The 27,355-nt window shown below is 39.0% G+C and overlaps 1 protein-coding gene across 4 annotated transcripts in view; it reads left to right on the forward strand.

Annotated features, from left to right (window-relative positions):
* calcoco2 (calcium binding and coiled-coil domain 2) overlaps positions 1 to 27,355 on the forward strand; it is an 86,608-nt gene that overhangs the window by 35,776 nt on the left and 23,477 nt on the right. For all 4 annotated transcript variants that reach the window (XM_035407046.1, XM_035407048.1, XM_035407047.1 and 1 more), the window contains exons 2-6: positions 401 to 585; positions 2,709 to 2,811; positions 7,660 to 7,820; positions 15,708 to 15,824; positions 15,935 to 16,159. In XM_035407046.1, coding sequence (XP_035262937.1) covers positions 409 to 585; positions 2,709 to 2,811; positions 7,660 to 7,820; positions 15,708 to 15,824; positions 15,935 to 16,159 — 783 coding nt within the window. In that variant the 5' untranslated portion in view covers positions 401 to 408. The remainder of the gene's footprint in view (positions 1 to 400; positions 586 to 2,708; positions 2,812 to 7,659; positions 7,821 to 15,707; positions 15,825 to 15,934; positions 16,160 to 27,355) is intronic.

A 27,355-nucleotide genomic window follows, 5' to 3' on the forward strand; every position in this document is an offset into this window, starting at 1 on the left:
TTATGATTGGTAGCAGAGGCTGTTCGTATTGGATACTCTGTGATCTACATATAATCTGTGATATATAAATATCTACATCTAAAAGAGAAAGGCAATAGTCGCGTTTCATGTCGGTAGGCTAATAATCGAAAGTGAAAGTCACAGATTGTTTTCCTTAACTATGTCTATCAGAAAATAATCACATTTCTATAATGTTATAATTAAATTAAGGGCTGTTTAACCTTATTTCACCCCTATACTCAGTAGGCCTAGGTAAGGGGTCATTTGGTTCTGAGCGCCTTGTCACAGTAGTATTTAAAATGCCTTTAAGTATGATAAACATGAGCTGCACTTGTCGTCTACAAAATGTATCGGCTACATGATGATATGTCCGCTTCGCCCTTTATGTTTACACTTGTAGAACTCGGGATGAGTCAGCGAGCTGAAGGTCCTCCGACGTCTAACGTCATGGAAGTATCGACTTACTCCCAAGTTGTTTTCAACGAAGTTCCTCAGTCTTATATTCCAAATTCCCCAGTGAAATGCAGCTATAAACTGACTGCAGCCATCGAACCACACCGTAGAGACTGGGTGGGAATTTTTAAGGTGAGTTACAGCGACCAGGTTGTTGAGGAATGACATGATGAACCTGGTGTTAAAAGAATTGTATTCGATCAACTGAACGCCTCTGTATTTCAATTCAATATGAACATTTTCAAAATATGTATATAAATATAGTACAGTTTTCTTTTAAAGAACTTGATACACTGTTGTTGACTGACACCAACGACAAGCTTTTAGAGCAAGCACTATTTGCACAGATGGAGCCTAAATTATAGATTTAAAAAAAAAAATTAGGATGGACGTATACCTTCAAATAGAATGTTTAACTTTAGAGAAATCACACGGAAAGTTCAATTCCTTGTCTCTGAATGCACTACCAGATAAGAATAACACCCATGTAAATATAAGGAACACTACATGAGACATGTAGTCATATACTGTGCAACCCTCACTCTCTGTTAATTGAATATTAAGGAGGGGGCTTACAAGCTATGATGCTGCACAAATGATACTTATATAGCACACCATACCAGGAGCAACTGGAGACATTGGTCATTGCACAGTAAAAAAAACCAGACGGGCTTTGAGAATTCTTTCTAAATGGCAAGTTAATTATGGATTCAGATGGAACACTGGACACAATCCAGCCCTACAGCTGGTTGCTTAAATCATAGATCCTTTTCAAGAGAACACCATCAATGCATATTAAATACTTTCTTTCACAAAGTACAAGGTACAGCATGATAAAAACAAGGTGATCAAAATGTCACTGGTACTTCTACCTAATATGCTGAATGCCCTTGATCTGTAACAATCTTTTTTTCAGCCCTGTGTTCTTGCGAGTATCAGATTTGACTACGTTCTGAGCCTTCTGCACTGTGTGTATGTCAAAAATATTTCCTGTTTATTTGTTCAGGTTATCTGCGTGATGATTCTATGAGTCACACAGAAAGTGGATTAGTTTCACTTTAGGGGGCATTTAGTAAACGGGTATACCAGGCTCTCCTTTGCTCATTGTCTCTGAAACCCTAACCCTATCCCTAACCCCAACTATAACAGTGGCAAAGGCAAAGGAATCAAACCATATTGGATGTGGTTAGTGCCTCCAGAATATAATGCAGACCATTAACCCCTAGGATTATAATGTATTGATGACAATTTGTTTGTTGTCAATACTGGCAATGTGTTGTCAAACTACTACCTGTTTGTCTGACAACAAACTTCATGCTGTGGTCCTACTGTACTGGATCAAAAAACATGTTGCCGATCTGGCCATTATTTCTATCGACTTTCTGCATTGTGTGTTTATTTACTTAGCAGATACTTTAATCCCATTAGGATAATGGCTTACATTTCAATGTAAATTCAACATTTTGAATTTATGCTTATATTCGCTGAGGAAATTCAGGATGTATGTATGGAATAGCCTGCCAGGTCATGTAGTAGAAGCAGAAACTCTGGGATTTTCTAGATTAGACTTGATACAGTGTTAGATACTGTCTAGTCTGTAGGTAATCAGAGCACTAATTTAGTCAGGAAAATGGTGAGCATTGTTGGGCTGAATAACCTGTTCCCGTCATTACGTTATGTTATCTTCAAATGAATCCGTTTGTCACAGCCTACTTAATATTGCATGCAGCCACTGTTCGAATAATTTGTCCAAGTGTAGATACAACATAGTGCTATGTTCAGTTTGCTATATCTATGCTACTTCAGTTAGCATACTATGGGATTGTAATGTCCAGTCTGAGTAATTGATGGGAGACATTGTCCAGAAATTTGTAAATTTGTTGGCTAATTCGTGTGTCAATGACTCCTCGGTTCTGAGGTTCCCCCCCCCCCCTCCCCCCCCCCGACCCCCCACCCCCTCATGGTCAACCATATATGAACCAATATCGGCAATATACTCGTTGGTAGATCAAGTTGTGCTGGTCATTGGAGAAGTAGATCTCAAGCCAAAAAGGCCATTCAGAACCGTAATTAGGGATAGGGCTACCTAAGTCCTCTCAACTCATGGACTATGTCAATTGTATCCCACCACTGTGGACATAGACCAGACAGAATTCAGCATGAAAACATGTGAAACATGTTATTATTTTTCAGTAACTGTTCAGGAAGGGCCCTAGTATGTCTTCTGTCATGTATGCTTCCGTTCTATTTCACAGGTTGGCTGGAGCACCACAAGGGATTACTACACCTTTGTGTGGGCTGCACCATGCTCTAACCCTGTGGGAGAGGAGCCAGTGGAACAGCATGTGACATTTGATGGTAAGGTCTGTCTGGGACTGACATTCTTCCTTTCTGTTCCTCTTTAGTGCTCTAGGCTGGTTCTCTCAGTAAGCTACAGAGACCTATAATGTGAAGGGAGTAGTTCTCCAAAAAAGAATTGGTGACATCCATTAGCTTGGATGTAACAAGCCTTGATTATTCAGCATTGTTAGGACTCAGTCAGGGTTTTTTCCTGCATAGAGAAATCTTTGGTGTATGCCAAGCAAAAGTTGCCTGTATCAAAGTGGAATAAAGAGAAAATGAACAATTGAAATTGCAGAGTACTATTTATTTGGCAGCACTGTGCAGCCCTCTGGTAATCAGAGAAAAACAAAGAGAGAGAGTAAGGCAGCACACGCATGGGCTCTATGGCGAGACTATCATGTGCAGGGATGTTCGCCTTGTTGGCGCTGCCATCCACCATCAGAGCTGCGAAGGAACACTATATGTCTTTCATGGTTTGACTAGGCACTTTAGTCCCAGTTAAGGCAAATGTTAATGCTACAGCATACTATCACATTCTAGATAATTTTGTGCTTCCTCAACAGTTTGGGGAACACCTTTTCCTGTTTCAGCATGACAATGCCCCTGGGCACACAACAAAGTCCATATAGAAATAGTTTTGTCGAGAGCGGTGTGGAAGAACTTGAGTGGCCTGCACAGAGCCCTGAGCTCAACCCCATCCAACACCTTTGGGATCAATTGGAAAGCCAAATGCAAGCCAGGCCTATTTGCCCAATCAGTGCCTGACCTCACTAATGTTCTTCTGACTGAATGGAAGCAAATCCATGCAGCAATGCTCCAACATCTAGTATAACGTGTTCACAGAACAGTGGAGCTTATTATAGCTGCAAAAGGGGGGACCAATTTTATATTAATGGTTATAATTTTTGATGAGATGTTGGATATCAGGTGTCCATATATGTTTGGCTATGTTGTGCTGGGAGGGAGCAAAGGCAAATTAATTTCCATAGTGTTCTTTAATCAATGATGCTTTTTTTCTCTCAAAAACAGTTTGGTGACGGCTATGATTTAAATGAGGCCGGACCAGGTACCGTATTTTTAGGTATACCAGTATGAATTCAGGCAATGGTATGCGTTTTTGCAGTACTGTAGTCACCAGTATTGTTTTTCATTCAGTGAATATAAAAAAATTGCACATTGCAATAGTATGATAAAAAATCAACTGAAGTATGATTAAAGAAAAAAAGATGGCAAAGCTGATAAGCATTACAGGAGCGATTGTTATTACGCTTTAAAAAAGCACTCTATAATCATAGATGGTTTATCGCTCAGTCCTACCTAGAAGTATATAGAATTACAAACCTAAACACTTGGATTTTTAAAGACCCTGTGCAGTCAAAATCATGAGTTTAAAATGCTTATATTATGACCAAAGACTATAAGGTTACTAACACATTGATTTTAAAAGTACATACATGTATGTAATGAATTAGATATTTTTTCCTAAAAACTATACAATGCTCGACATTTCCGCCTGGTGGAGTATTTGGTATTGGTGGTTTTGAGACCAAATTCATGAAGTCACAAATATTTCTAATTTGCATTGACCAATGTGCGGTAGCCAAACTAACTAACCCAACCAGGAAATCCTAGATAGCTTTGATGTTATTGATAACCGGTTGAACGGACCGGTTCTGGTAAGCATCCGTTCAGGCTAGATGACATTCTGCTATTAATCGAATCAAGCCTACAAACTATAACGTTACCGTTAACCTCATCTCCCCTATTTACTTGCTGTCTGGCTATCGATAATTTTGCTAATGAGCTGCACTTATCTTGTGTAAATATAGCTAACGTTAGCTATATTTGGACTGCATTTATGTAGTGCTTTTATCCAAAGCGCTTTACAATTGATGCCTCTCATTCACCCATTCACACACACACTCACACGCCAACGGTGAAAGGCTGCCATGCAAGGCAATCAGCCAATCAGCTCGTTGGGAGCAATTAAGGGTTAGGTGTCTTGCTCAGGGACTCTTCGACACGCCCAGGGCAGGGGATCGAACCGGCAACCCTCCGACTGCCAGACAACTGCTCTTACCTCCTGAGCTATGTCACCCCAGTGTAACGTTACTTTACTCTCCAGACTGTTATAACGTTACTGCCGCAAAAAAAAAAACAATTGATAATGTTATGTGCTAACATACGTTATCCTATAATGTTAGGGTCCTATATTATAGGCTGTAAGCGATGGACTCATACATATACGGCTCAATATTTCTAATGCTGTTTATCCATTATTACAGTCATATGATAACAAGCTAACGTTAGCTAACAACCGATGTTACGTGGAGTGAACACTGATCCAGGTCAGTGGGAGTGAGTGGCCCGGGCTGTCAATCAAAAGTGAATGCATAAATAATTAGGACAGAACTGACACGCCCAGCCAGTCTTGAGTCTGCTATATTAAGAAATTCAGGTTTTACATCAAAGCAGGTTTTTTATCTTTTCAAAGTCTAATACGTAGAAAAAATACATATATATTTTGTAATTTAGTATCTAAAGGAACAATTTAAATGTAAGAAAATGGAGGCTGCACAGGGACTTAAAAATTTTGCTTCAGTACTTTGTATATTAACATTAGATGGTTGCATATTAGGTTTCATATCCAATTTTTGAATTTAAAGGTATACTATGTAGGATTTTGTGGCCCTTGTAGACTCTGTGTTTTAAACCCACCTCACACCTCCTTCATCCTCAACTCCACCCACACCTCCTTTGAGAACACACCCTTGAATGCTACAAGCAAAAAAAGCAAAGATGTGAGGGTGGTCAGAGGTATTGAAAGTAGCATTTTTAGCAACATGAGTGATTGCACATAGGCTTATTTCACGCAGCCGCCATTTTGAAATCTAAAGCGAGGCTGAGGTAGGAGTAACCCCAAGTGGAAACCTGGAAGTACGGTTAAACAACAATGGCTTGGACCACAAACCTTGAGCTGTTACCACATTTTACGATGAACGATGTCGAAAAATGGGCTGAGGAGGCATGTCGAATACCAAGAGCAGTTTTGTTGAAAGGATACAGCAACTGGATAGAGGGGTACCTTACTGATATTGAAAGTAAGTTAACGATTTGCCAGCCGTAGGCTATGTGTCGGTGTGCTAGCTAATCAGCAAACGTCAAAATATTGTTAGCAGCTTGAACGGCTAACATTGTCATAAAAATTTTCCCTACCGTGAAGAATGCCTTACTTGTTTACATTTTGAACAGACATGACGCTAAATCACAAAGTTGTCTAAATCAGTTTGGTTGACCTATATATTAAGTTAACATATATATATTAAGTTATAGAATATAGCGCTTTTTTCCAAAGACAGTATTTCTTGATGTAATCGTTTCGCCATGTTAACACATGTCTACGCTTGCAGGTCAGGCACTTTTCATGGTAAGAAGAAATTTTAGGATACAATTCCAATTTTGCTTGTGTCGAAAGTGCTGCGATGGAGACAATGATAGATTTACCCAGGAGCCACATCTGTTCAAAATGTAAACAAGTCAGGCAGTTTTCACTGTCGGGGAAAATCTTATGACATCGTTACAGGATCTGAAAATAAGGTCCAACATCTCTTCTTATCTTGGCAATCCACTGGCGACAGGTGTCCGGGTTACTCGGAAATCGATAGAAAGTCAAGCCTTGATCACATTCTCGTCTTTGATAAGATGTACAGCCTGGTACACAACAATATGCCATACTAGCATCACCGGGTCAACTCGCTTTTCTGCTTCATGTAACCTTCAGGAAAATTTTTTCTTTTCTGCTTCAGGAAAATTTCAAAATGGCGAATAGATGGTAACAGTAATTAGGCAGTGTTGTAACGATCTTTACACTGAGTGCACACCTTAGTGCATAGAAACATTGTGCAGTAACTACTCCATAGTGCTGGTGCAGCTATTTTGTGTTTTTCCTCATTTGGTATTTAGCTATTCTAGGCCCTGTTTCACGAACCGTTATTGCTGAGTTAGCTGGATAACTGCACTAGGTAAAACTCGGAACCCTGCACAAGGTTGTAGTGTATCATAAATATGCCTTAGCGTAGTTATTTTATAAGATTTTCAAATAAAAACTCCTGCATAGTATGCCTTTACTTCAGTATTTCACATTGTTCATTGTTCAGACTGTGGTCCTAATAAAAATTGTGAAATTCATTATTAGTGCATTTCGATTTATTCTTATTTTTCTATAGTTACAGTATGTTTTAGTTTACTTCTCATGTAAGTTTTTGCTGGAAAACAAAATGCTTTCATACTGTCAATAATATGAAAAGTATCTTCATATGGTATTTTGGCTATATAGTCCAGCCCTAATGAGCATATCCCACTAAAAATTTGAGGTAGAACGATATTATTAGCATCACAAGCAAGCTGAGATTCTCCTATTCACAGCAATATATATAAAAACCATGTGTTTCTTGGTCAAAACTACTCGAAATGATGGAGCAGGTCACACCATACTTCAACCAAAATGTTAGGGGGATGACACGTTTTTATCAGTGGGATGACAGCAGACTAGTGCTCGGCGGTACAATGGCCTAAAATTCATATTGCCTTAATTTCCTACTGAATGATATTTTATATTATTTGATATTTTCTTATGCTTAAAAAACCCACTTGGGGGGGGGGGGGGGTTTGGGGTTGCCAAACAAATGGTACTGCCAGACAAACTAATTAGGTTAAATTTTCAAAGGCTTTTTTACTTATGAAATCATTTTCATGCTCTACTTATATCAGGTATAAAATTTTGCAGTGATCTTTGAGTTGTAACTGATTTTTATCTTTGTAAACCCTTGCGAAGTGAATAACCTTCAGTTCTTGTGTCCCCAGCGTATTACTTGCCCAAAGAGGATGGAGAGTTCTACCAGTTCTGCTTTGTGGATAGCAGCGGTCAGGTGAGGGGTGCCAGTATCCCATTTCGCTTTGAGAGCCCAGCAGAATCCAGCCTGGATTACAGCATGGACAATGACCTGCTGGTGATCAGTACACAGGTATGCTCAGCCAGACATTTATTCCTTGAGCACACCCATATAATTTGAGCTTTTGCATTTTGTTTTTGTTGACCTTTCTAGTGCCTTTGACACTGAAGACCACCTCCTGTTATTACACAGACTATGACTTGTTGCTTTAGCCTGTGCTGTCTTCAGTTGGTTCCATAATTACCTTTTAGACAGTGTGTTAAAGTCTGAGTTTTTAAACTTGTCAAAAGATTCAAGAGTCAATACTGGGTCCAGTCTTGTTCATCTTATACATAAATTACTTTGGAACCCGTTCGTGCAAACCCCGTTGTGGTTGGCACGCCGGCATGCCTATAACGCTCAACTCGGACATTCATTACTCCTGCTACCAAACTATGAGTGGAAACAAAAAACTCTATGTTTTAGCTTTATTAGTACACACTACACCATAAAGATGCTAAATACAGCATTTCTAAATGCCATCATTGTCATGCTGGTCGTCCATTTAACCAGCGCCACCTCCCTGCAGTCTCATCTGCAACTATAGCCCCAAGCATGACACACTGAACGATCGCGTCCATCTGGTAGTTCATAAAAATATTCTTTCACAACAAAAAATTTGTATTCCATCATAGCAACAGAATAAAGCCAACAACAGCCAAAGGTATGCCATTACAGTGGTGAAAAACGCAGCCACCTGAGTAGTGAAATAAACAAACAGCAATGTTTGTGCAATTACGCCATGTCATTCTACTATCTTGTCACTGGCTTTACACTTAAAGATGTCCCTTTCAAGATTCAGTGGTCACTTTTGTCTTGAATAATCTGTTTGAGAAATAAACGCGCAAATAAAAAGCAGGGGTAGGTATTTACAATGGCCACCTGCAAAACCTCCCTTCTATTTTCCCTTCTAAACTCCTATCAGTTTGTTAATGATAACTTATCATGTAGAGGAGAGTACAAGGTATGGAATGGTATATGGAATGTTTCATATGAATTTTATTACAAGGAGTGAGAGCTCTGCGAGAGGTTTCTTCAGCACAGTGTTGTGAATTCAAATGTAACATTACACAGTAATGTACAAACACTCATTGCGGCATAATGGTTTTTTTCTTTGGTTTTTGGAGGATTTTACAAATTGTTCCAACTCATCAGCATGGGTGAAGCAAATTGTTAGGTAGTTGGTCAGAAAAACAGGAATCATGAAGTCTAGCTAGAATATATCTGATCATGTGTATGTATTACTGCTTGTAATATTTCATTTATTTACGTTGTGTCATATTTTTGATATTGCTATATATTCGCATTGGTCGTAAGAGACAACTGTTAGCCTTTGCTAATAATGCTCAGCACATTTGTATTGGGGCTAACTAACAGCCCTAGCTGTTAGTATGGAATGGAAGTAGCATGGAAAATACTCATTCAAATTTACTGTGTGCTGATATGTGCTAGATTGACGTAAAATTCCCATTGGAGTGTTCATAATAGTAACATGTCGTCCCATTCCCATGCAACAAAAGATTACATACTGCAGAGTACAGAAAAACATATGTGTGAATTATTATATATTTAGGTATGTGTACTACATACGATAAATTGAGGTGGCAGGTATGTCTTGGCAGGGTGGCATGCCCCATACCTATACAGCACCAACAGTTTGGCACTTTCAGGGTTTCCTACAGAAATAACCACAATGACCACTGACACTCAGCCCTTAAAAATATTAATTTCTGTACCTTCTGACCTCATGTCAACAGGCAGAATTCACAACCAACTCCACACGTCCGCACAATAAAGCCCCATTTTTTCCTTCTTCTTTTTCCTGCCTGCTTACATCATCACAAATACTCCAGGCCCACAAACTGTACGTCTCCCCATTGGATATTTTGTTACACTAGCCTATCAAAACATCACATACACACGCAAAATAGACTTTTTTTTCACAGCGGTTGCGGCTGCTTCGTTGGTGGCTCACTGGTAACGTCCTTGCTTTGGGACCGTTGAGGCACAGGATCAAATCCCAACTAAGGCTCATGGAAAACCTTTCTTATGCATGCTTATTTGCGAACTAATAATTGTCTATTACTTTTAAACTATTTCTTTTGAAACTGTATCATTCTTCTGGATCCTTGTGGACCAAATCTAGCCGATCTTTCACAGAACGTATAGACTGTATATGACATAGCCTAGCATATAGACGTTTGGTTAACCGGCTACATTTGGTTGTGGAAGTTATCTGGCCGGCTAGGATATAGCCAGGCCATATAGAATGAAACTGGAGCTGAATTGTGCTTACTGAGCACATGATGGCATTAAAGAACATCTTATTGCAAAGCCGTTCATGGCCATTTCACTAAGTAGGTGTATATAACTTTATTCCCTTATGCAATATTGACATTCAAATTATTACCAAAAGTCATGATGCATATGCATTTCATGACATCAGATATATTGATTTTCTTTAAAAGTTTTAAAGGCTGACCGCTCTGGCGTTTGTACTGTTTACTGCTTTTTTAATAAGTTACTGTAGCTAACATTAGGCCTAACTGCAAACGCCACATTTATAAATTAATGTTAGCTAGCCCTATTCTCTACCGACATATAAACAATTATGTCTGACATGTCTACAACACCCCATTACAAATAAAAACACTTGCATTTAAAAACATGACATACACCGATCAGCCACAACATTAAAACCACCTACCTAATATTGTGTAGATCCCCCTCGTGCTACCAAAACAGCTCTGACCCGTCAAGGCATGGACTCCACCTCTGAAGGTGTCCTCTGGTATATTTGGATTTCTGTATATATTTGTATCTACTGTATACTTGTATCTGATATTTTGTATATACTGTAAATTAGTATTTGATTGTGTTACTTTGTTGTCTTTGATGCTGCAACAGTGCAAATTCCCCCCGGGGATCAGTAAAGTACACTACTAGTACTACTACTAATTACATTATTGGCTTTTACATAAAAAATTTGAAATGGATTACATTATTGGGAGTCATTCCACTATTGGTAAATCACCACTATTTATTACATTATTAGTTGCTACAGGGCTATAAAAAGCTAAGAAATTGTTAGAAGGTGAATTATTTCCACATGATTTTAAAAACTCTTGACTGGTCAGAGCTGTTTTGGCGGCACGAGGGGGACCTACACAATATTAGGCAGGTGGTTTTAATGTTGTGGCTGATCGTTGTACACTTTCGTAACTAGCAGTAATTTACGCGAAAAAAGACGTTCATGCACAAGCTCGAAATTATATTTCAGACACTCGTTGAACATCACAGAATACAGTATAGTGCAGGTGCTGTCTGTTTTATATATGATTCAATAACCAAACTCATCTCTGTCTTGGTTAGTACACATTCTTAGTACAATAGTCTGCGATTATGTCAAACTTAACCTTTATGCCCATTCTGCAGAAAACATATTGTTTAAACTATTCAATTAAATAATCTGTGATAATTTCTTTGGTACTACTGTTATTTTCTGATATGCAAAGATTGCTGAATAAATTATTAGCATACACCAAAATATGTGTGTGTATGCTATTAGTCAATGTCAATTGTCTATTTATAAGGTGAACAAGCTAGCTGAGGAAGGGAGCAGGAGGAGTCTTAGCTACAGCTAAATGCCTTATAATCCTTATAAATGCAAAAAGTGGATCTCAGAAGAGAAAACAGAAAATGGAGCAGGAGAGAAGTGTACACAACTTGAGAACTCAGGAGTTGAAATTGAGCGAGATTGATGATAATTTTGTAAATGAAGGCTCATCGGCTGTCTGTCAAATGAGTGAGTACATAGTGCTTTGCATGATCAGATTGTAAAAGTTCAGATAAGGATAACCATTACATTACATTACATTTATTTGGCAGATGCTTTTATCCAAAGCGACGTACAAAAAGTGCATTTCATGGTCATGGACAACTACAAAACACAGGTTCAATAAGATATAATACTTATTTAACTTATTTAATACTTATACAGCTATTTCTAGCCAAGAACACAATTTAGTTCACACATAACCGTAATCCACAAGTGTTTCTTAAAGGGTTAGTTCACATTTTTACAACCAGGTCCGCTGAGCTACTCATCATGAATTATGTGATAAAGTTGGCCCCCACAAAACTTGTCTTCCCCCCAATCACAGCAGTCCAAATCTGGGACTGGCTGCGAGGTACGTGGGTTTGCATGTATGTATGTGTATGCATACCTCTCATAGTCTACATTTATATGCAATGCTGTTAATAGTTTCTTATGACAAACACAGTGCAAAAAGAAAATATATCTGAAGAAAAAAATGTTCAATGTACAAAAATGCCAAGTTACTCACACATACAAAGCACTATAAGCCATTAAGACTTGCTAAATCTATGCCTGCCATTTTAAGTGCTGATATCAAAATTAGGCCAAGTTACAGGTAACAATATTGGCTATCTTAACTAACACAAATGAAACATGCTGTATTTCAACATACCTGCCAAGTTCCATAGCTGTACGATTTATGTTTTTTTCTGCCCATTCTGTTTTAGGATATAATAATAATAATAATAATAATAATAATAATAATAAATAACATGTAAAAATAATAAAAAACAGAACAAAAACAACAGGGTTCATGCAGCTTTGCTGCTTGGAACCATAATAATAAAAAACAGGACAAAAACAAGTCTGAATAATGAGACAACACCCAGTTATTTCTGGTTAAATCAAGCTTAGCCTCAGACAAATGTTTCATCTCTGAAGGATGATGGCGAGACTTGAAGATTTTTTCTTTCTCATTGTTAAAATCCTGTTGCTTTTAGAATTGTTGGCTCTATTATTGTTTTTGCAACAGATTCAAAAGTTGTGTTCATGTAGCCTTAGTACAAGTTGTTGGGCAGCGCATTTTAAATAAGAATTGAAGTGCACATCCCTAATCAATGTAGCACATCCTTTATTATTATTATTTAATCATCTAACAGTAAGCTTGTAAAACTGTCTTTAAGATAATAAATCAAGTGACATCATAGAATCAATGTAATTCAATTATTCTAGGATGGACTGAGGGCTATTTTACAAAACTATAGTATTGACAGTAATGTGGCACTGTAATGTTTATGTTTTAGCTCATCACTCCTGAACCGTGTGGTCTAGAATCGAAATTCTTCCCCCCCCCCCCCCCCCCCAGAATCAGTGGCTCATGTCGAACAAAATGCATATTCCAAATTTAATGTGTGTCTGCCAAACATTCCGCCATTGCGGCAGTGATCCCATAAATAAAACAGGATAAACTATGCATGTCCTGGATTAAAAACTCCTTGACCCCAAGTGCATAAAATCTAATGGTGGATATGCAGAACTACTGAAGATCTATGAAGAATAAAGGAAGCAGTGTACCCAGTGTCTCCAAATCTATCCAAAAAGTCTAAATTATGCATTGCAGTAAATCACAACATAATCATGTATTTCACTACAAATCAACTGTTTCAACTTCAACTTTCAACTCACTGTTGCATCATTTTCAAGTGGGAATTACAAGCTTCCTGTCAGTACAGTGGTTTAAAATATCTATGGGTCCAGAAACATATCCAAAATCTCCAAAAATGGATAAAATGCTTTTTGTCCATAAAGCTTATAAACGTGGCCCTTATGTAATGTTTTCTTGTTTGGGGATGGGACGACCCGTCCACCACTTTTTGGCGATGTTTGAGCTCACGTCACATCCGGTGCTTGATACACAAACCCTACTAAGCTATGGACAGACCTACTAATGAACACTTACGTTAAAGTGTGGAATATTCTCATAAAATACCACAAACCTTTTTAAAGACACTCTATTAAAAAAATAATGTATATAACTGAAATATTGTGAGCAGTAACACTTATGAGCCCTGTAGTGAGTAAATAAGGAATCGTGGTCGTTAAAATTGGCATCGTAGAATAGTTATGGAGGTAGAACCATGAGTTTTAACACTTTCAAATGGTGTATCATGTGACCAGACTGATTGAAAATCCACTGCAAAAAAACTGAATGAATGCAAATAAACCCAGTCAGACTTGAGGGGTAATCAAGTATTTGGTATCAAGACTGAATTGCCAAAAGGCTTCTATTTTACGGATATGTTTACTTTAAGTCCCCCTTTGTAATTGAACCTTTGTGTTTGCATATGTGGGTCTTCAGCATGTCACACGTAGCCTTGGCCACATAGACAGGTAAATCAAGTTGTTAGAATTGCATGTTATACAAGGTTTCATTTTGAATTTCTTCCCAGTTTTGGGATGACTGAAAACATTTGTTTAAATCAAATTATTGCATGATGTCCAATTGGGAGAAGGAAAACAGGCCTGACAATTTGGAATTGTCATGTCTTGAAATTCCTACTACTCCTGTAGAATGATCACCACTGAAATGTGTAAATCCTTCAGTATAGGCTGTATTTGCCCCCTAATTCTGGCATGTACAATATGTAACAGGGTTCCCACTCGTCCTGGAAAACCTTGAAAACCTGGAAATTTATCGACTAGTTTTCCAGTCATGGAAAACACCTGGAAAATGAGAAAATGTACAAAATGTTCTGGAAATATTTGTGAGGTGCTGGAAAATTGTTGGCTAGGCTATAATTCAAGCTATGAAACAGTATATTTAGAGCTGAGATTGCATATTGTTATGTATTTCTTCTGTATTTTTCTCCGCTTTTCTCATTTTTATTAACTGCTGAGATTACACGGCAGCACAAAGTTTTGAATGGCTATGGTACTTACACATTGCGCCCCCCCCCGGTCCACCACCGGCTTTCGGCCACCATTGTCCAGGTTTCATGTCTGTAAGTCTAAGTCATGGAAATTGTCCTGGAAAATGATTTCCTAAAATGAGTGTAACCTTTCAATAAACGTTTAAGATTTTCCAATTCTTTATTTTTGTCACATGTTTTCAGTCATCCCAAAACTGGGAAGAAATTCAAAACTGGGAGAAAAAAACCTTTTATATGAGAATAAAGCTTCCAATTCCACTATGTTTGAGTTTCTGTCACTTTTAGTAATATCTAGACTAATTCTGACTCTTGGAAAACCAAGCCTCAGGAGTTTCACCAGGATTAAAGGCTTCAAGAATAGTAACCATTTTATTTTGATTATGTCATTTTCAAACTTGTGTTGAAAAGGGGGTGTTACAGGAGAGATTAAAGTATATAAGAGACATTGTTTTTAATTACCATTATGTGAACATTGATTATAGAATAATTGTTAAATTGACATACTGTGAATTCTGAAACCAATTTTAGAATTATGATGTCACTTCATTTATCCTGATATATTCTTTTAAAGGTCCTGTGATGTTTTTTTTAAATATCTTGTGATGTTCAGCAGGGAACATTGAGACACTGAGGACAGCTGAGTCTAATACATGTTTGTCTTCTTCAATGTCCACAATAAAGGGCTGAAAAGGAACTATGTTGCCAAGATACTTATGATGTAATTTTTTTTCTTTTGATTGCGGGCTCCCATCTTTCTATTGTTAAAAATAATACCACACAATTTCAACAACCTTAATTGATCAAGAGACTGGCTATGACAAAAAACAGCAACACAAACCAGCATACACAGTGGATCCCCAGCACCAGCGTTGAGAAACAAATATGTTCTGACTTGGAGAAAAAGTGCCTTTAGATTTTATGCCCCTCAAACCCTGTCTGTTCTACACAATGAAGTGAAACCTGACTGTTGTAGCTCTTGGTAATGTTATTTATCAGATTTCAACCTTTAATGTATTTTTTAAATACATACATACAGGTTCTTTTAGCAATTGGTCTTCTGAGACATTAACAAAGGTTGAATAAATTAATTAATGTATCTGTCCTAAATCTGGATTCATCTGTGAAATTGTGTGAAGCAATGGAAGACTGTGATGCATTTGTTTTTACCTTCAGGGGCAGGTAGAGAAAGAAAAAGAGGCGGTGCACAAAGAGATGGAGAAACAGAAGGAGACCATCAATATCCTGAGAGCTGAGCTCAATGAGCGACTACTGGAGATCAGCTGCCTCAGGGTTAGTCAGGATTCCTCTAAGCCTTTTATTTTGGTGGTGTGATTTTTTTTGTAACTGCATAGGATGTAAGAGAGCATGCTGTGACAGTTAAGCTTGTTGTCTCCCTTCAGGAGTCCAACGTGGAGTTGGGTCAGTCAGTGAGCCGGCTGGAGCAAGAGCAGGCCCAGAGAGAGACGGAGAGAGAGAAGGAGAGGGAGCAGTGGGCAAGCCAGCAGGAGAATGAGAGGACTCAGCAAGAGAGGGAGAGGCAGATCCTGGACAGCCACCATGGGTTGATGCAGGAGCCAATAGCCCAGAACACTGTGGGCCTGGAGGAATCCATGAGGGAGAGGGAGGTAATGTTTCGCTCATCCTCAGTCACTGAGCACCACCAAGTTACCTTGCTCACATACACTCCTGGGCAAATAAAATGGGCCAAGCCCAAAATGGCAAAATATTAAGCTTTTAATGGTCTTAACAACAAATCATTAGTAAGAAAATTATCAAGAATTAAACAAATGCACTCCTGAGACCTCCTTTGCCACCATTTGCTCGTTTACTTTTGCTGTAGTGAACTGTTTGGGGAAAAGCTAGAAACAGGGAAATTCACTTATACAGTAGACAAATTAACATAATGTCAAATAAAAGAGTCATATTTTGTATTTGGTTGCATATCATTTGCGTGCCATGACTTCTTGATGTCTGTGACCTATCAACGTCATCAGAGTCTGGATATCTTATTTTCAGGTTGTCCAGCAAGCGATACAAAAACTCTTTGCATTTGAATGGATCTCTATGGGAATTGGGGTGTGGGACTAGATTCAGCTGTAAATTATGCTGATACAGTATGGAACACGTTTGTTGGCTGAATGGCTTTAAGTCATCAAGGGTCCAAGGTATCAAATGAGTCTAAAACCACCGTGCTGCTGCCAGATATGCAGTAGATACTACAGGCATTGTTTCTCCTAATTAATTTTCCTATTGAACTCAATGGTTTTTGTATCGCTTATAGGGAATCCAAAACAAGCGTGAATCCGCAATAGCTGTGACCGCACACGCGCTTGCATCCATGTGTTCATGCATCCACGCACACACCCTCACACAAACACGTGACCTCTTCTTTGGCTCATGACCACAATCTTGTGCAAATCTGTGAATCCATTCGGGAGTTCTGCGCCTTTTTGTGATAGGCCACGCCCATCGCCACGCCCCCTCTTGGTCAATCGGCCTGAAAGTTACTCAGCTCTACCTTCGGTCATGACCAACCTCCATGCCAAATTTCAGCCTCCTGGGGCGAAAACTGTGGCCGCTACGGGGTGGGACACTTTTGTGGACCGACAGAGCTATAGAGCTGCGGTCGCAGCTAAAAAGCTTGGAAGCTACTCTTGTGTCATTGGGTGTTCTTCAAGATCTGGGACCTACCCAGTTTCAACCATTAAAGTTTTCCACTTCCCTAAAAACAAAATGCAGAGGGAAGCCTAGATTGCAGCTGTCAAATGGGAAGGAGGGATGTATATGTTTTACCACTTAAACAATGTCATATTATGCAGAAAGTGAAAAAAAGAGGTGCAGTACAGGTATACTGTAGATGCAATGTAAATTTTATTTAGCCTGCATGAACCAAATTATGCAGAAGTTCAAAAACATAAAATAGATTCATATGCTTCCAAGCGAACTGGTACAGGCTTCACCACTGGCTTCATTACAGTCGCTAGCTGAAAGATGTGCTATGATCAATCCTATAGTGGGACTTTTGCCATTTATTGAAGGTGCAACAGAAATTTTTGGTGCCGTTGACCGTAATCGAATGCTTTCATTTTTATCGTTCGACTGACCAAGTACCATTAAAAAGCAAATTTTATGGGTTAGTGCTATTGGCTTATGCTAGCTATATCATATAAACCTCATACAGGGATCAGTAAAGGCTAACAACACACTAGCACTTACTTCTTGTTAGTTTCATCACTGCTGTGAAGTGAAAGGTGGACAAACTACGTTTTCTATGCCAAATGTTATATGTCTATGCTGCTTACAGCACCCGACGAGGATTTACGGCAACCGGCATGCCAGCATGGCTAGTGAAACCGGCTCTAATTTTAGCCACGCAGCTACAGCCAGTTCATATGAATATTTGAAAGACTTTTATGAACAAATGTATATATGTCTATGGTAAACAGTGCATGAGCATCGTTAACTCTCGGGAGAGCGTAGTTAACTCTCGCAAGAGTTAACAACGCTTACGTTCATTAGTTGCAAAAGGATACGTTCAGTTCACCATTCACCAGAAATATGAGCACGTTCAATGAACGCCGCTCTTTTAGCGCGTTCATGCACAACACTGTGTGTGTATGGACAATATTGCCTCCGCCTAATATCTTTCCATGCACATTGATCACTATTTTGAGAAATATTTAACTCCTTGAGCCCTATGGTAATTTTGATGTTTTTTTTTTCACTACCCTCTGTTTTTTCCAGATTTAACAGGTTTACTCCATAGATAACCTATCTCGCAACCCATCATTTTTTTCACAAGACTTATCCCTATCTGGAAATACCAAGTTTAGGCCTGGATATGATATGGATTATTTGGTAGGCCCTATTCTAGGAGGAAACAAAATCTTTCACTTGAATTCACTGTTCACTTGAGTTTATCTCCAAAACCAAAACTATCAGCTCAAGTATATAATCTTACATTGCAAGAATAGGTTGTATGGAGTAACCATGTCCATAAGTAGAGCCATGTCCATAAGTAGAGCACTGTGGCATACCTGATTTGCAAAGACATTTGAAAATGCATGTAGTCTGAGTCGTCTGCCTTCCAATTTTTCGTGTACAAATCTCAGGCCTTGTAGGCCTTGTAGGCCTTGTAAAATTGGTCTAGTTTTTCACATTCATGTTCCAGGAACTCATTTGAAAATTTCAAATGTTGAATATGGTAGTTTTTCTTTGTCCATACCACACAGCATGCAGACTGTACCCAACATGTTGCCATTTCTCCCTGGACCTGGACCTCAGCCTAATACCCTTGAGTTCCAGGTTGGAACCCGAGCAAAATCTTTGTGCTGTGCTGCTCCAGAAACCGTGGTATGTGAATATTTTGCAGGACATTTCACCTCAAGCACTGACAGGGGACTGCACTGACATCTAACTATGCCATCAGGGTTATTCCCAGATGTGGTAAGAGTGGGTGGACTAATAAGCCAACATTTTCCACAACAGGACTGTTGTGTGTGGTACATTCCATGCTGAGGAAAATTTTGTTTGCCTTTATTGCATTGGCTTTGTCCCATAGGACAGATGGTGTACTCCCTGAAGAAATATAGCCCATAACAGTGTTCATGATGCTTGTCTGACTTTAGACATTGTAGAACCTGACCAAACTTGCTGTTAGTCTACCCTTCCTTTGAGTGAACCACATCTCATTTTCACTTTGATTTGTGGTCTCATCCTGCAACAGACCTGGGTCAAATACGTATTTGTTTTGGATTCAAATACATTTCTACGCTTTATTCATCTTGTCTGTTGTATTGGAACCAATGAAATACTCTCAACAAGTACAAACCCCGCCTTCTGGTCATATTGGCAGGCTCAATTACACCAGGCAAGATCAGTAGAGCACAGAAAATTATTTGAATACAAAACAAATACGTATTTGACCTAGGTCTGTCCTGCAACTTTGTTCAAGTTACTTCATTGCAGTCTTGAGGCAATGACTGCATAAGTACATCTAGCTCTTTGTTACGTTCTGACTGTGGTAAGGTCCTATAATTTGGCTTATATAGAGCAGTGAGTGGTTGTGGTACTTTCAATGATTTTTCCCTGTGTTCCACATCTCCTACAAACCTCTGGTCTTCATCTGTACCAAGATTGTCCCCTCCCTCCTCATCCTGGTAGCCTTCGGCTTCTTGCCTCTGACTCTGAAGCTGTGTCTGTCTCACTGCCATCTTCCTGAACTATGGTGAACTAGGCACAATCTGGATTTGTTTCCTAAAGACAAAAATTTCGACTTGATTTAACCCTCCAGCAAGCAGGTAGGCTATAACTACAGCGAAATTTGATTCCATCACATATATCTGGTGGTATCTTCTTTAAACTTACTTTTAAAACTTCAAAAAGCTTTTTGGGAAACCATTATGTTTCAGTGATGGAAATGTGTAATCTGCTGCCTTTACACGTGACTCTTCTCTCTGCTTGTGGTTTTGTGAAGTCTATGTGGGACACAGGTGTAAGGTCGACCTAAAATAATTTACATTACCTTAGCAGAGACAGGCAAGGGACAGGCACGTTTACTAATTAAATGTGTGTGTTTAGGGAAGAAGTCTTTTCTGTGCCCTATTTTGCATATTTCAGGAACATTACAGTGAGACACACATGGCTATGTAGGAAAACCCTGATCTGTCCTTTCTTCCTTTTAACAAATCTGAAGAGATTGGACAGGTGAAAACAATATTGCTGTCCACTCACTACAGATCAGTGAAATGAGTACATGTGGAATCTGTATAATTTATACCTTCATGAGACGGGCTTAACTCCAAAGGTAGATGTGCAAAACAGCTGCCGCTTGCTTGTGCATACTCACATTCCTAGCTCATAACAAATGAGCAGCTCAATACTATATTTATTTGAAAATCCACTCGATTTTACTGTGGAGCAAGTACAAGCAAGTGGTAGCTCAGCTTTGCAGTTTTGCACAGCAACCTATGACGCAAACCACATCTCGCGCAAAGGTGTAAAATATACAGATGGAAGATTTCACAACTATGAAATAATGAAGAAATGGGACGATGTAGCTGCCATCTATATCCCTGTCAGACACTGCTTCAGGTAACATTTAACACATCTAGGAAATTAACTGCTGATTGAAATCACTCTCAGAACATTGCAGCTCCGGTTCTATGAGTAAAGGTGTTGGTTATCGTTATTGGTAAGTTCTGTAAAACAGTGTGCGTGTGAAATAGGTTTCAAAGCAGAAATAAAATCAGCAGCCAGGATTTTTTCTGGCTCATTTTCATTTGTATTCACTCGTGCCTTCCTTGTGAACAGACTACCCACATGTCGGTCTACCGCCTTTACCGTGTTTACCATTTTATCACTGTTACCAACTAAAGTGATTGCTGCTTGTTATCACGGATTTTATTTATTTATTTATTTATTCATTTTTAATTGTTCTTAATTAGGGGGCCATGCACCAAGGGTGCATAGGACCCCTATTGTTTTTGCTAGGATTATTATTCTTCTTCTTCTTCCTCCTCCTCCTCCGCTTCTCCCTACATTTTCCCCCGTTTCCCATGCTCAAAAACCTGCAAGATTTGGCAGGCATGTTCAGTGTGGCTGCCAATTTATTATGCATGACACACATGTAACTGGCACTATAGGTGTCACTGCAACATTGAAAAAATTATTATGGCCATGCCCTTTCATGTACATACACCAAATGTTTTCCACATGTCTACCACCTCATTTCAAAGGAATAATATCCTTCTAGTTTCTGCCTTATCGATTTGCCGCCATTTTGAATTCTTTCAAATCTAGCTTCTTCTAACTTTCTCATACTTCTCCTAGATTGTTTGCCCAATTCTCACCACATTTGGCATGTTTGATCTACAGCATGTCTTCGTGTTAAATTGTCAAGTAAATCAACAGGACTGTAATTTCAATTTTAAAAAATGACCGACCATGCCAAAAATACATGTTTGGCCACTTTTGGCCGATTTTGACAAAACTTCACTGTACGATAGACAGCAATAGTGTGGACAACCACTCACAGCCTCGCAGTGTTATAATACAACATGGCCTGTAGGGGCCGCTTTTTGCAAAATACTTATTTGTGTAGATCTCCATAAGGCCAAATTGTACATTATTTGATCGGAACCCTCAGAAGGCTTCCCTCCAAGAGTCCTGAGAAGTACTTTCCTCTCAATGCAAGATTCTTAAACATAATCAAATATGAATATGCACAAATTGTACAAAAGATATTTGACCACACATCCTTTAAATCCATCCACTGTTCAAATTTTGAAAATATTAACTTGTAAAGGGACCCATATACATGCCACCCAAGGTGGCACTGCAGCACCGCTTCAAAATTGCAATGTTCAAATCATTATTTCATATGTACCTTTACATCCAATGAACACTGAATTTGATACGTATGATACTTAAATAAGGTTAGCTGTATAAGTGAATATGATACATTTTGGCTGAACAATGACTTTTCTGTTAGAACTCAGTTCACATGGAGAAAATGCCTTCTATCTCTGTGACTCTGTGACTCAGATATTATATGATTATTTATAGATTATAGATGAAATTTTTTTATTTTCATTCTTTATTTCAATAACTAAATTGGACATTTTGAGTTAAAAAAAAGTAAAAAATAAACCCTGATGCCTGGAATGCATCAAAAGAACAATATTGACATTTCTGTATTCCTTAGGTTATGAGACTTCCTAAAATACGTCCATGTAACGAGGAACACCTTTATAAAAGACATCAAATTATTTCCCAGCGGGTAATTGCAACCTGATTAACTTGGAAACAGTTTAATCTCCATGGAAGCCATGCATAATGTGCTGTAACTGCAAGAATTACTGCAAAAACTGTAAGATGACTTGCTTTCACTTTCTGTGCAGGTCTATAAGCACAAACAGATAAACAGCGCCATCCAAAAGTGCTATAATCATTTCTTCCATCAGGACAGCGCTGGGCAGCAGTTCATATTATGATCCTGATTGTAAATGTGTCGAAGCTTTATTTCATAAATGCATTAGTCATAGCAACTCTATCATAACTTCACTTCTATATCTTAAACCAATTTAGGGAAGGTAAATATTCTCAATAAGTCTCAGTACATGTAGACTACAGCTACAGTGCATGCACAAAGACTGTAATGAACTGCATGCAGGACTCAGCACTAGTGATTGTCTCTGTGCGTGCATTGAGCAGTGTGTGCAGCATAGCCAAATGTGGTACAACCCAGGAAAGTATTCGTTTTAATCTAGTCTAAATTTTTTGTTTAGGAGTAGCATGATTTACTTGCATTTTACATTACATGAGCACTTGCAAATGAGTCCTGTTCAAAAATAATTTTAAAGCAAATTAAATATATGAAGCTATTGCCATTATTTATTTATGTTAGCCTTTTTGTTTTTCTTTTTAAAATTTTATTTTTATTTGAAAAAGGCAATATCACAGAGTGTACAAAAGCTTTTCGATATTTTTACATAAAACCCCTTTCCAGTTTTTTTAAAATACATGTATATACAGTGCCTTTGGAAAGTATTCAGACCCCTTCACTTTTTCCACATTTTGTTACGTTACAGCCTTATTATAAAATCGATTGAATTCATTTTCATTCTCATCAATCTATACACAATACACTATAATGACAAAGCAAAAACTGGTTTTTAAAATTTTAGCAAATTTATTAAAAATAAAAAACTGAAATATCACATTTACATCAGTATTCAGACCCTTTGCTATGACACTCAAAATTGAGCTCAGGTGCATCCTGTTTCCATTGATCATACTTGATATGATTCTACAACTGGATTGGAGTCCACCTGTGGTAAATTCAGTTGATTGGACATGATTTTGAAAGACACACACCTGTCTATATAAGGTCCCACGGTTGACAGTGCATGTCAGAGCAAAAACCAAGCCATGAAGTCAAAGGAATTGTCTGTAGACCTCCGAGACAGGATTGTGTCGAGGTACAGATCTGGGGAAGGGTACAAAATAATTCTGCAGCATTGAAGGTTCTGAAGAACACAGTGGAGTCCATCATTCTTAAATGGAAGAAGTGTGGAACCACCAGGACTCTTCCTAGAGCTGGCCGCCTGGCCAAAATGAGCAATTGGGGGAGAAGACCCTTGGTCAGGGAGGTGACCAAGAACCCGATAGCCACTCTGACAGAGCTCCAGAGTTCCTCTGTGGAGATGGGAGAACCTACCAGAAGGACAACCATCTCTGCAGCACTCCACCAATCAGGCCTTTATGGTAGAGTGGCGAGACGGAAGCCACTCCTCCGTAAAAGGCACATGACAGCCCGCTTGGCGTTTGCTAAAAGGCACTTGAAGAACTCTCAGACCATAAGAAACAAGACTCTCTGGTATGATGAAACCAAGATTGAACTCTTTGGCCACAATAACAAGCATCACGTCTAGAGGAAACCAGGCACTGCTCATCACCTGACTAATACCATCCCTACGTTGAAGCATGGTGGTGGCAGCATTATGCTGTGGGGATGTTTTTCAGTGGCAGGAACTGGGAAACTAGTCAGGATCGAGGGAAAGATGAACAGAGCAAAGTACAGAGAGATCCTTGATGACAACCTGCGGCAGAGCGTTCAGGACTGCAGACTGGGGCGAAGGTTCACCTTCCAACAGCACAATGACCCTAAGCACACAGCCAAGACAATGCAGGAGTCGCTTCGGGACAAGTCTGTGAATGTCCTTGAGTGGCCCAGCCAGAGCCAGGACTTGAACGCAATCTAACATCTCTGGAGAGACCTGAAACTAGCTGTGCAGCAACACTCCCCATCCAACCTGACAGAGCTTGAGAGGATCTGCAGAGAAGAATGGGAGAAATACCCCAAATACAGGTGTGCCAAGCTTGTAGCGTCATACCCAAGAAGAATCCAGTCCTCCATCTTCACTTCCAGGAGTATCCATGTATATCCTTCCACATATACAGGTATAACACATTGTGGCAGGCTCACGGGTGTGGGGTTTCCACGTCACCAATTCAATAACTAAACACACTAAATAACCAGAGTGCAATTGGGGAATTTATTAGGGAAATTTACACACGGAGGGAAAGGGGGAAATTCAGCAACCAATTCACCGTCCACAATCCGTTCTCGTTGTCCTTTCTCCGTATTCCAGGGGTAATCCAAAAAACCAGGTCCTCAGCCAAAACAGTTCGGTACACAGCGGGGTTAGTCAAACGATCCAGGTCACAACAGGTAATCACACAGATATTTCTTAGCTTTCTCTCACTCTCCGCAACACGCGTTTCCCTCTCGGTACTTTGCGCTGTTTGTGCAACCCGCTTCCCCTTTTATCCCCATGCACTTAATGGCTTAATGAAGCCCAGGCTTGCCTCGTTGGGGTAGGAAGTCCATATAAGGCTCGGGGGTGGAGCCAGCGGGCTGCAACATATCTGCCCTCAATTACCACTCCCCTCACCTCTCCCTGCCATCTGCCATCTACTCACATACACATCTATATTTGCCCACATACCCACATGTATACAGCCTACATACCTATGCGTACCTCTACTTCAGTCTGTCAGCAATTTTCGTGTTTAACTTTCTTTCATATTCCCATCTATTAAAAATGTAATTATATACATTGGAACCAAGGGAGCTTACATTTCTACTATTCCCATCAAGAAACGGAAAGGAGCATAAAACGGTAGTGGAGTCATACAAAGTTTGCTCACATTGGGGTTATAAATTTGATCCATTTATTCAAAATTTGGTAGAATTTGTCTTTTTGGATCCTTAAAGAATAAGTCAACTTTTCCATTTTAAATATTTCCAAAATTATTCCATACCAATCTTCCAATGTAGGTGGTGCTGGATTTAGCCACTTTCTAGTGATTGATTTTTTTACTTGCCACCAATAGGGCCTGCAGCAGCTTTATATCCCTCCTCTGTTCCAAAAACAAAACGTGGCCCAGATAAAGAGTCTCCAAGTTCAGGGGTATTTGAGTCTTTGATACCGTGCTTAGTGTTTTGTGAATGCCATTCCAATATAAACTCAGTTTGGGACAGTCCCAGAATATATGGAAATGATTTGCCTCCCTCGAGCCACATTGTCTCCAGCACATCAAACTCGTATTTTTGTTAAAATATCTTATAATATTTTTCCAGCAGTGTTCTCTCCAATCCATGGAGTTAGTTGAGGACCATTGAAAGCTGCAAATTTCCCCCCAAGCGTCCTCAGAAAGCCCCATTCCTGATTCTTTTCCCCACTTTTCTTTAATGTACAGTGTGTTTTCATTTTTAGCATGCAAGAGAGCATTATTCACTCTAGAGATGGGACTTATTTGATATTGAACTGAAGGCTGATTTCAGGATATTATAAAACTCAGATTCTGCTGTTGAAAGGTCTGTATATCTGCATTTCTGATTGAAATAATGTCGTACTTGGAGGTATCTGAAAAAGTCATTCTGCTCTAGGCCATGTTTGCCCTGCAAAGATTGAAAACTTTGTAGTGCATTTTTGTGTGTGAATGAGAGATTGTTGTAAGACCTTTCCTTATCCAGGATTCAAATCTTTTATCTCCTCTGTTGGGACGAAAGTCTGTATTGTAGCCACACTATCTGAAAAGTTTTAACATGTTGTGGATTCCACATGACATAACCACTTTTTGCCATATTTTTAACATGAGATTTATCCAGGGTTTTTATCTCTTCCAATTAGGCTGCAAGTCCTCTGTCAGCAATTGTGGCCTGTTGAGGAAAATTAGTAGTCATTCCAAATTCTAATTCCTTCCATTTGACCTCCGAATTGCACCAAAATAGCAGGAGTCAGCTGTGAAGCGTAGAAATAGTTTCTTAGACAAGGAAGTTCCAGTCCTCCTCTTTCTTTTCCTAATTGTAAGGTTTTTAATTGGATTCTTGGTTTCTTTCCTTGCCAGATAAATCGAGAAATCCATTTGTCCCATTCCCTAAATTGATTGTCATTTACCTCTACTGGTAGATTCCGTAAAATGTATAGTAGTCGAGGGAGAATATTCATTTTGACTGCACTTATCCTTGAGTTCAGACTTATGCATAGGTGGAATCTTATCCCCTTTCTATCTGATTTTATCTTTGATGATAATGGCCCATAATTTGCCTGTAGTAATTTTGAAAGGTCTTTTGTCAGAGTTATTCCTAACTATTTTAATGCTTCAGCTTCCCACTGGAGGTTGTATTTGTCCTGCAGGTTCTTTGGGGCAGTAAAGTTTAGAGTCATAACCTGTGTTTTCGATATGTTGAGCTTATAGCCTGATAAATTTCCGAAATCAGCCAGCAATGACATCAATCCCATAAATGATTTTTCCGGCTCCTTCAAATAAACCAAAACGTCATCCGCGAATAGTGCTACCTTCTGTTCATTCCCTGCCACCTTAATGCCTTTGACAGCTTCACTCTGTCTTATTAATTGTCCTAAGGGTTCAATAAATAAAGCAAAGAGGTGAAGGGTAATTGGGCAGCCCTATCTTGTTCATCTCTCCAAAACAAAAGAGTCAGAAAGGTCCCCGTTAATCTTAATCCGAGCTGTGGGCTTGTCATATAGGGTCTGAATTACTCTAATAAAACTATCTTGAAAGCCAAATTTTCCCAATACTTTATACTAAAATACCCATCTAACTGAATCAAAGGCTTTCTCTGCGTCTAATCCCACTATCATTGACTTAGTTTTGTCCTTAGTTATCTGTTCTAGTATATGTAAGGTCCTTCTTATGTTGTCCGAAGTGTGTCTTTGTTGGATAAATCCAGTCTGATCTAAATGGATGAGGTCAGGTAAGAGTTTTTCCAGTCTACGGCCTAAAATAGA

Source organism: Anguilla anguilla, chromosome 2 (genome assembly GCF_013347855.1).
Source record: "Anguilla anguilla isolate fAngAng1 chromosome 2, fAngAng1.pri, whole genome shotgun sequence".
Lineage (NCBI taxonomy): Eukaryota > Metazoa > Chordata > Actinopteri > Anguilliformes > Anguillidae > Anguilla > Anguilla anguilla.